The sequence below is a fragment of the Mandrillus leucophaeus genome, unplaced genomic scaffold (genome assembly GCF_000951045.1).
Source record: "Mandrillus leucophaeus isolate KB7577 unplaced genomic scaffold, Mleu.le_1.0 Scaffold988, whole genome shotgun sequence".
NCBI lineage: Eukaryota > Metazoa > Chordata > Mammalia > Primates > Cercopithecidae > Mandrillus > Mandrillus leucophaeus.
The window spans coordinates 93,162-103,993 of record NW_012110785.1 but is presented as its reverse complement, the minus strand read 5'-3'; the positions used below and the strand labels follow the sequence as shown (position 1 = coordinate 103,993).

At 53.0% G+C, this 10,832-nt stretch overlaps 1 protein-coding gene across 1 annotated transcript in view; it reads left to right on the top strand.

Moving 5' to 3' along the window:
• Positions 1–10,266, top strand: part of POLR1A (polymerase (RNA) I polypeptide A, 194kDa) — an 88,539-nt gene extending 78,273 nt beyond the window's left edge. Inside the window, exons 28-34 of the mRNA XM_011971117.1 lie at positions 1,085–1,235; positions 2,482–2,592; positions 3,234–3,539; positions 4,465–4,665; positions 5,844–5,961; positions 6,517–6,681; positions 7,042–10,266. Coding sequence (XP_011826507.1) covers positions 1,085–1,235; positions 2,482–2,592; positions 3,234–3,539; positions 4,465–4,665; positions 5,844–5,961; positions 6,517–6,681; positions 7,042–7,142 — 1,153 coding nt within the window. The 3' untranslated portion in view covers positions 7,143–10,266. The remainder of the gene's footprint in view (positions 1–1,084; positions 1,236–2,481; positions 2,593–3,233; positions 3,540–4,464; positions 4,666–5,843; positions 5,962–6,516; positions 6,682–7,041) is intronic.
• The last annotated feature ends 566 nt before the right edge of the window (positions 10,267–10,832 follow it).

Here is a 10,832-nt window from a genome sequence, read left to right as displayed (position 1 = left end):
AAAACCGAACAAACAAATAATAATAATAATATGGGTTAAGATGAGTGGCATTCTTTTGTTTTTAATGAGCAAAATAGTATACATTTGACCTGCCTGCTTTTCAAATGAAGACTCTAAGTTCCTTGAGGGCCTGGAGCCTGTCTTTTCCTCCTTGCTTTGCCGCCAGGGCTGGCACATGCTGGACACAGTATAGGTGCTCAGAGAAAATGGGATGGTTGGCTGCATGCGTGAGGACCTGATTCTCACAGTCACAAGCAGCCCTTTTTGGTGTGCTATTCTGGCCTGTTGGAAAAGACGGGCAAGGGGTTACATGAGGAAAGAAGTGGTATGGAGGGGACAGGATGGATCCTAAGAGGCCCTAAAAATAGATGGCTCCAGAGGAAGGGGCAGGGGGCCAGGTTCTGAACTTCAGGTTGGTTATCTTTTAAATTGGTGTGGTTCTAACTTGTTGACACAATTCATTGCCACAAGCTAAGTTATCCCTGCCCTTTGAAATTCTGATGAGCGCTTCCGAAGTCGTCGTCGTTTCATCACATTGCTGGGGCTCCCACACCAAGGAGATGGGAGTTCTCTGGCCAGAGCAACACCACCTTCTGGAGATGCTGCAGGTGGTGGGCAGGGGAAGGTCCTAGTCCTGGGTGGGGTTCCCGTCTCCTACAATAGACTCTGCCTTCCTTGTTAGAGGACGACCACAGCAGCACCTACAACTGTCCTTCACCAAGCACCCACTCTGCCAGGCCCTGTGAGAGGAATCAGACATAGGGTTGTTTCTCATCGTTAGCAAAGAAGATTGCAGAATATGTGGTAATTACCATATTTTCTAGACAAGGGGCTTTAAGCTGAGGAAGGTGCCTGTCGCGCTCATACTCCGGGAGTGGCAGTGCACATATTGAGACCAGGCCTATCGGGCTGTGGAACCGGTGTTCCTGACACGCCAGAGATGGTTCCAAAACAGTGGGTAGGGAAAAGTGAATGGCTGGGAGAGGCTGGGCCTCCATCTCATGCACTAATCCCCTGTGGGAATCCCTCAGCGTCCTGTCCCCGCAATGAGGGCAGGGCTGGACATGCTGGTACTGCACAGGACTTTGTGGCTTTCTTCTCATTTTAGATTTTTTAAACTTCTGATGGAATCCATCAAAAAGAAGAATAATAAAGCATCAGCCTTCAGGAATGTAAATACTCGAAGAGCTACGCAGCGGGATCTGGACAACGCTGGGGAGTCAGGGAGGACTCGGGTGAGTGAGTCCCTGGGGATCACTAGGGTCGCACAGGGAGAGCCCCCAGACTGGGCAGGCACTGTGCCTGTTCTCTGTGCTCCTCCAGCCCTGTCCTGGTGCTGGCCCATCTCCTACCTATCTCAGCTTTTGCCTGCTGTTCTGAGACAGCCCAGAAGCAGCATTCACTTCTTAGCCTGATGGGCCAGGCAGGTGAGGCTGCCAGGCAGCATGGTGTAGCCAGCCCCGGGGCGGGCCTCTGCATCATCCTCTGCTCTCTAAGACCCCGCCATAAGTGGTCTTCATCCTGAAGAGGGACTCAAGGTCATGGCGTGCACTGAGCCTTTGAAAGTTCTTCTTCTGGTTTCCCTTGGCTCTGCCTTTGACTTGCCTGGGCAAGATGAACTGAGGCCCACCAGGGCACTGGCAGGGACCAGAGAGGTATCTGGAAGCAGGGAAGTTGGGCTGCAGTGATAAAAAGAGGAAGAAGAGGGGAAAACCAGTAGGAGCAAAATAGTCCAGGAATAACTAATCAGACATCTGCCAGGAGACCCAGGAGCAGACCAGACCTGAGGGTGGTGTGGGAGCAGGTCCCTGGGTGCCATCTGAGCTAGCAGCGAGCCTGCTCGGGTTGGGGATGACGTGAACTGGGACTGCCCCCAACCAGCTCTGTGGTCTCAGTTGTCTCCTCACCCCTAAAATGAGGGGCTGGCCTACACCAGGGAAAATGCTAGGTCTCTCCTGTTTGGCGAGTTCACCTGCTAGCTCGCTCAAGCACAAGTGGTCATGGACTATCTTTAGAATGCTGCCTGGTCTTAATTCTTAGTTCACCCAGAAGGAAAGTATAACAAACTAGGAGCCAAGTTCAGGAGGAGAAAGGAAGAGATATTCAGTATTCCACAAGATAACCCTTCCTCCTCATCCCCACCTACAACTGGGTAGATCAGAAATATTTGGAACAGTATTTTACACCATCTTCTTCTAAGAAAGCAAGTCCTGGCACTTTTTTTTTAATTTTTAGGCATGAAATTTTGCAAGTAAGTAGTGCATGTAAAGATGAAGACTGAAGGGAAGGAGGCCTGGGATCCGGGGCTGGACAGAGTAGATGCCGGTGGACGAGTTGGGTTGAGTGGCAGTGGACGGAGGGTGGTGGCTGGATGGGGGAAGGGGTTAGAAGAGTGGGGCATGGATGGATGGGTGGATGGATGGATTCACTGAGCACTAGATACTGGAGTTAATCTTTTTCTTCCTTGCCCACAAACCACAGGGAGAGCAGGAAGGCGATGAGGAAGATGAGGGACATATTGTGGATGCTGAAGCTGAGGAGGGGGACGCCGATGCCTCTGATGCCAAACGCAAGGAGAAGCAAGAGGAGGAGGTGAGAGACCCTGTGTGGGGTGAAGGGGCTGTGGTCCCGGCCCCCTTCCCTGTTTACCTGGAGGGATTATCTCCCGGCACCCAGGCCACACCTCTGTGTCATGCCACGAACCCACAAGGAACCCTGAAGCTGCACCTGCCTGCCCAGCACACCTCTCTCTTGAGAAGATGGGGTTCATAGGGTGGGAATTTGGCACAGGTCCATTCCAGGACTGCCATTTAGATCTGGCCATCCCTGGACTTGAATCAGACTCAAGGACCCAGACAGGCTTCTGGCGAGAAAAAGTCAGGCTGCCTCTGGTTTTTACGATGAAAATACACCTCTCTCTCCTCCCGCAAACCAGTCCCCTGCTGTCATTATGACCGAGGGAACTTACTGGTGAGTGGGTGCACCAGCGAGGGCCAAGTGAGGGTGAGCTCCACCTCTGTGGGGGGCTCAGTGGGACAGAGAGGTGGCATTCTCAAGGCAAAAGGAAGAAGAAAGACCAACCAGGCCGGAGCAGAGGAGCCGGGAGTGTGGAGTGGGTGGGGCCTAGGTAGCCCAGGCCAGCCAAGGCTTTGCAGGGATCTTTGTTCCACAGGCAGAATCCAGGTAGATGGTGGGGCCCCAGGTGACACAGCCTGTGCTTCCTTTTCTACAAGGTTGATTATGAGAGTGAGGAAGAGGAGGAGAGGGAGGGAGAGGAGAACGACGATGAAGACACGCAGGAGGAACGAAATCCGCACAGGGAAGGTGCTCGAGAGACCCAAGAGCGAGATGAAGAGGTGGGCTCGGGCACTGAGGAGGACCCGGCCCTTCCCGCCCTCCTGACTCAGCCCCGGAAACCCACCCACAGCCAGGAGCCCCAGGGGCCCGAGGCCATGGAGCGCCGGGTCCAGGCTGTGCGTGAGATCCACTCGTTCATAGATGACTACCAGTACGACACTGAGGAGAGTCTGTGGTGCCAGGTCAGTGTGGCTGTGCAGGCCGGGGCTTGGGTGGTTGGTCCAGCTGGCCAAGTGCCTGTGTGGAAGGGGCCTGCTGAGCTCCCCTGCACAGCTGGGCAGGGGAGAGCCAGCACTCCCCATGGCCTCCCACTCAGAGCACACCCAGGCCTCCTGTTTGGGGCCTGTGAGAGTCATTTGTTCTTTTTAATCCCAGATCCCTTTAGGAATCTGGTGATGGCTATAAACCCCTTTGCCCCAAAAAAGGGCCCACACGTGTCATTTTCAAACCCCTAGTAAGCCAGTTCTCCAGATCTTTCAAGACACAACGGACTGATCTACCAGGCCCTTTAGGTACACCACCTCCTTTAATCTTCAGTACAACAGACATGTTAACATGGACCACACATGTTATAGAGACACTGTTCGTGCCCTCAGGCAGGGACACTTCAGTTCCCCCCACACACAGCCCCTGCCACCATCTTTTTAGGGATTTCATGCTTCCCTTAAAGCCTGGATGGTCTGGATGCCTAGACATGTGCACACATTTAATGCTTTGTCTTTCCTTTGATCCAGTTCAGCGGTTCCCAAGCGATGGGGTAATAACAAGAATCACTGATGGGACTGCACGTGTGAAACAACATGTACCGTGCTTTGTGGTCTTTAAGGACATTAAGGGCAGTGCTGAGTGGATGTGAATCTCAGCGTTGTCACCGACAGCTGTGAAAACAACCCCACTGTTTCTCCCTTGAATCTGGGGGACTGGAGATGGCTGACCTGTGCGCAGTTGAGCCATCTTCAGTGTTCAGACTACCTGCCGGCTTGTCCAGCAGGATCTCCTTCTCCCAGCCAGGGAGTTCCTGAAAAGACTTGGAAGGAGTCTCGCCCCAGTCCTCTTTGTGGGGACTGGCGTGGCTGTCTCCCTACCCAGTTCTCCCTCGTTTTGCAGGTGACTGTGAAGCTCCCTCTGATGAAGATCAACTTTGACATGGGCTCCCTGGTAGTATCTTTGGCCCATGGTGCCGTCATCTATGCGACCAAGGGCATCACTCGGTGCCTCCTGAATGAAACAACCAACAATAAGAACGAGAAGGAGCTTGTGCTAAACACAGAAGGAATCAATCTCCCAGAGCTGTTCAAGTATGCAGAAGTAAGCGTCCCCCCCGACAGGCTGTCTGCTGGCCTGGGACAAAGCAGTAGCCCTCACCCCACACTGTCTCTGGACCCGGCCGCTGGACGCTCGCTCCAGCTGATTTACTCTGGCCCTTCCTGAGCCGTTCATGCTTCCAGGCCACATTCCGCAAACCAAGTGTGTGTGCCCTCATCCGCCTCCCGGGGATTCCCGGGCATGTTAGCCTCATTCAGGCCCCCAGTAAGGCACCCTGCTGAACTTATCCCACCCAGAGTCGCCCGGGCTAATTTGAGTAGTTTTTTCCTTGAAATTAAGACCCTTCCGAAGTGGGGTTGTACGAAATCCTTGCTGCATCGCCTGCCTAGATGCTGCTTGCTTTATCTGGTAAACGGGGTCCCAGAGGTAGAGGTGCCCTGGCATTCCTGTCCCACCTACTCACCACCTCATCTGTTCTTTCCTCTGAGCTGTGTCTCCAAGTTCTCCCACTTCACTGACTCTCCCAGAACCTTCTCGGTTTCCCCCACAGAACACTGAGGAACTGGGGCCCTCTAGCCTAACTCTCCCACAAGTCTACAGTAGGCTGGCAAAGCTCCCCCTGCCATGTACACTTCTGCCTCCACCAATGACCACCCTGCAAAGTCTCCTGCTCCCCTGAACCCTTTTACCAAACGCTTACGAGAGGATGAGCAGGGAGGATTGGCACCTGCCGAGAGTGCAGGGTGAGAGGCTTCTCTAAGACAGCTCAGCCGCAGCCTTGGCCGCTTCGTGAGGCCCAGCAGATGCCTGTGCGGCTGACCACACGTGCACTCCATGCACCCTGGAGGGTGTGTAATGTGTCGCTGCTGGGGGATCTTTCCTCGCTTCCCAAGGGAAGCCTTAATCCTAGTAAATAGGTCTGTCAGTTTTAAAATAAGAAGAAAAAATCCGTTTCTTCCTATTGAATCTAAAGCATGTCTGAAGTTATCCCTGGATTCTTGTAATGACAATACAGACCTTGGGCCCCGGCCAGCGAGCCGTCAGCAGCTCTGCCTAGCCATTTCCTTCTGCTAATCCTGGGCCACCTCTTGACCACTTTGTCATCAGCTGTACCAAGCTGCCAGACACAAGGAGAGAGAGAGCGGCCGTGGGGAGATATGCAGGCAGAAGGGAGCAGAAGGCCAGGCCCTCTAAATAAATCCCTTCCTTCCTCTCTCCAGGTCCTGGATCTGCGCCGTCTCTACTCCAATGACATCCATGCCATGGCCAACACGTATGGCATCGAGGCCGCACTGCGGGTGATCGAGAAGGAGATCAAGGATGTGTTTGCCGTGTATGGTAAGAGGAGCTTGCAGATAATACCCTGAGGCCTGGGCGCCAGTCAGGACAGCAGAAAGCTCAGGGCAGGAGGGCCAGGACCACGTCAGCCCCATGTCAGCCCAGCACCGAGTCAGTCCAGCACCAAGGCGAACACTGCAGCACGGGTGCAGTGAGTGCACCTGTAGGAGACTGCAGATCTGTAAAGAGGTGACATCTCCCATCATTGGGGCCGCTTCAGTGCTGTCTCATCTGGTGGTCCCTTAGAGGAAGCTCCTGATTGATGACTTGGCCCCATCCTGCCTTTGGAGTTTCAGTTCCCGAGTGAAAACAGTGCAGTTAGATCCTCATTTCCTGTGCTGCTGGAGGGAAGCGGGAAGCAGGATGCAGGGGTCAGGGAAAGATGCCCCAGACCATGGGGAAGGGTTAAGTAGCGTGAGCAGGTGGTGGAGCTGCAGGGGAGCCCGAGTCTAACTCCCGAGCCATGTGCTGATGTGGAGGCAGCCTGGCTTGTGTCTGCTGACTGTTCCCATGGTCACTGCTTAATCCCTTCTGATTTTACCTCCCGTGTGACAGGCATTGCGGTCGACCCTCGCCATCTCTCCCTGGTTGCTGATTATATGTGCTTTGAGGGTGTTTACAAACCACTGAATCGCTTTGGGATCCGGTCAAACTCTTCCCCACTGCAGCAGATGACGTTTGAAACCAGCTTCCAGTTTCTGAAGCAAGCCACCATGCTGGGTTAGTGTGTGGGCAGGAACCCTGGCCTCCCCTCTCCTGACCATCCTGGGCACACTGGCCTGCCCATGGGCATCTTTCCATGGTTCCTTGCGCACCAGTGGGATCTTGGGATCTGAGGGGAGCAGGGGCAACTGGAGGGGGCTGAATAGCAGAACGACAGCTGCCTCTACGCTTTGAAGGAACAGGAAGAGGGCCTTCCCCTCTCAAGTGCTAGAGCGCGGTTGCTTCGTGATCCCATCAGCTTCAGAGACTCAGGACCCACCTGAGTCTTGAGGCTTCAGTGTTTAGCCCCACAGTCCCCTCCCAGCATTCCCAACTTCCACCTCAACACCCTGACACGTGCTCTTGTGTCTCTGCCAGGATCCCACGATGAGCTGAGGTCTCCTTCTGCCTGCCTTGTGGTCGGGAAGGTCGTCAAGGGCGGGACAGGTCTGTTCGAGCTCAAGCAGCCGCTGAGATAGTGGCACCATCTGCCCAGCTCCAAGGACCCTCAGTGAGGGAGTGGCCCAGCCCGCCTTCTGCATGAGAGGACCAGGAGACTGGAGTCCAGGGCAGTTCCAAGTGACAGTACAGAGCCCAGCAGCGACCTTGGGCCTGAAAACAATGGGCCTCTGAGCTGGGCCAGTTTCACCTGGAAAGTGACAGAGTTGCTCATCCTTGCCCCTCCCTGTCTCTGCATTTGTATCAAGGTTTACCAAGTCTTCTGAGTCCCCCGAGATGGCTGGGGCCTCACCTGTGCTACAGGAGGCCTCTGTGGCATAAGCCCTAAGGAGAAGCTCTGATTCACTGAGAAGACCAAGGGGAAGCAATGCTTTGCTGCTGGGGACCCCAGGCACCTCCAGAGTAGGGAAGCGGGGTTCTTTTGCTGTGAGTGGCCAGGGACAACAGACAAGATCCCCAGGGGCTCCCGATGAGCAGGAACATGGAGCCTGCTGCCCAAGGCCTGCTCCTTCCGGCTGCTCCAGCCCCTGGGGGCAGAGTCCACAAAGAGTCCCCATCAAGACTTCTTCCCTGAGTCAAGTACAGGGTAGCACAGTCCTCCACCCACCCAACCTCTCTGCCTGGCCAGGGTGGCAAGGTGTCTTTCTAGACCACATCAGCCCCAAGGCTGAGGGCAGTCGCTCCAGGGCTGCAGCAGTTCACTCCCGCACGTAGAACCCAGGTCACTGCTGGGGCGATTGAACAGGTTGCCTGACTTTTCTCTGCTGTCAGTTTGGTGTGGAGGCCTATATTCTGCCCCATACGCCCCATAGGCCCTGCTTATGGGAAGGAACACAGGCCTCCACCCAGAGGACTGTGCCGCCCTGTACTTGGTCGTCCACATTCTGTCTCCCTGTAGCACCAGCAACACATTTCCCTGGCATGGACAGAAAAGACAGAGAGGACTTGTGCAAAGGCTTTGTAAAACCAGAGGCTGCTATTTTTGTCTACTGTTATTTCAGCTCAGGGCGGGTAATAAACATCATTGGAACTAGCTATTAGGAAAGAAAAAAACTTGGGTTTTTTTAAAACAATTTTTTCCCTTGGTTTGCAGTTTCTGCATTTGGATTTGAGAACCCAGGACAGGGATTTTCTTGGCACAGTCAGATCTTGGGTCCCTCTTCCTGTTCTTTCTTGTGTGAGGCCTTAGCGGGAAGAGCTCAGCCTCTGCAGCCTCTTGCACCTCTGCCCCGGCCTACCTCTGCAGTGACCCCCTTCCAGAGCTAGCTGCTGGCCCTGTGGCCAGGAGAATCACAGGGCAGGAGCCTTTATGCAGAAGCTGTGCTCGCCTTGGTCTGGGGTGGGGAGGCTGCTGCTGTGACCTCGAGGGTAGGGTTGGGGATCAAGGGAGGCCTTGTCAAGGGAGAGTGACCATGTTGCTCCCTACAGACACACAATAGGACCCAGCCTGCACCTCCTACGCCTACACTGGGGAAAACCCAACAGAAATCAGTACATCCTAACAGGGTCTGCGAGGTTCACCAAGGCATGGCACAGAGGAATATGACAGTTTTGAGGCAGGCAGGAAGGGCCCAGCCTGCAGGGTAAGGCATTCATCCTTTGAGTTAAAGGGCATATTCACTTGATGATTTCTACACACACTAGAATTATGAGAGATTGTCCTTAAAGGAGATCACAAAGTAACCTGGTGACTGTGACACATGGTGAATGGATAAGTATTTGGTTCTGTGGGTTCCATCTCTCCCAGGCACTGAGGGCGCAGAGGCGAAGGAGCAAGCCCTGCATATTGGCAGGGCTGTGACCATCACATTTGGATCAGACCTCCGACCTGTGTTGGGATATGAGGGATGCCCTCCTGCCCCACCCATCCACATGGTTCCTGGGCAGCTCTGTTTTATTCCTGTTTGTTTCCTGATAGATGTGTATTAAGGCAGCATGTCTGGTTTTTAAACATACATTTGGGAGCTTGCACATCCTGATGAGCGAGGACTCTCACTGTGGTCGCCTTAGGGGATTACACGCTCACTTTCGTGGTTCTCTATGCTCAGAAGCCTCTGAGAGTGGCCTTGGCAGTTTAAGGTGGCAGAGGCTTTGGAGTCTTCTCAGCACTGAAAGTGCCCATTGAGGATGCATTTGAGTTTTGGAAAGTAGGCCCAAGTCAAATCTGATGGATGGATTCAAGAACATGGATTAAGCTGCATTGTCATTTTTAATCAAAATGTAATGGAGATTGATCATCTGGTGGGGTTCACAAACTTTTCATGAGAGCTGTGAGTTCTTTTTTGAGACGGACTTTTGCTCTCGTTACCCAGGCTGAGTGCAATGACACGGTCTCGACTCCACTGCAACCTCCACCTCCCGGGTTCAAGCAGTTCTCCTGTCTCAGCCTCCCAATTAGCTGGGATTACAGGCATGCACCACCACACCTGGCTAATTTTTGTATTTTTGTTAGGGGTTTCACCATGTTGGCCAGGCTGGTCTCGAACTCCTAATCTCAGGTGATCTGCCCGCCTCAGCCTCTCAAAGTGCTGGGATTACAGGCCTGAGCCACCGTGCCCGGCTGGAGCTATGAGTTCTTTCAGAATCCTGAGATGCCATTAGCTAGCCACTGTTTGGCCATCCTTCTCACGTTGCCCTTTGGGGTGATATCCATACCTACTTGCTTGCTTCTAACAGTTTTTTTATTTGTTTTATAGAGACAGGGGTTTTGGTTTATTGCTCAGGCTAGTTTCAAACTCCTGGGCTCAAGCGGTCCTCCCACTGTGGCCTCCCAAAGTGTTGGGTGGTGTGAGCCATCGTGCCTGGCCAGTTAACTTTTTTTAGTGTCTCTTTTCTGGGTTCTCACCAGAAACGCTATCAGCATTCCCACAGATATTCCTGTGAGTCTTTGAAACATTTTCTATCCTGCATTGAGTAAGAATAAAACCGAGGAATGGATGAAGCACCTTGTCTCATCCCCAGTCTGGAACTTGAACCTTCCTTTCTCTCCACTTTGCCCTACCCCAAATAATATATACAAATGTCTGTACCCACTGAGCACGAACTCCCCATTCCTTTCACTGCCCCAGCCCCTGGCAACTACTGTTCTACGTTCTGTCTCTGTGAACTTGACTTCTCTAGGTCCCTCATACACGTGGAAAAGTACAGCATGTCTTTTTGTGACCGGCTTATTTTGCTTAGCATAATGTCCTCAAGGTTTATCCGTGCTGTAGCATGTGTCAGAATTGTCTTCTTGCTTGAGGCTGCTGATACCTCATCATGTGTATATACCATATTTTGTTCAAGCACTCATCTGTTGGTGGACACTTGGGTTGCCTCCACCTCTTGGCTGTTGCAAATAATACTGTGAACATGGATATACAGATATCTGAGACCAGGACGGACGTTCACACCTGTAATCCCAGCACGTTGGGAGGCCGAGGCAGGTGGATCTTCTGAGGTCAGGAATTTGAGACCACTCTGGCCAACATGGCAAAACCCCGTCTCTACTAAAAATACAAAAATTAGCTGGGCGTGGTGGCGCATGCCTATAATCCCAGCTACTGGGGAGGCTGAGACAGAAGAATCGCTTGAACTCAGGAGGTGGACGTTGCAGTGAGCCGAGATTGCGAGATTGCGCCACTGCACTCCAGCCTGGGTGACAGAGTGAGACTCTGTCTCAAAAAAAAAAAAAAAAAAAAAAAAGTCTCAGACCTTGCTTTCCTTTGAAT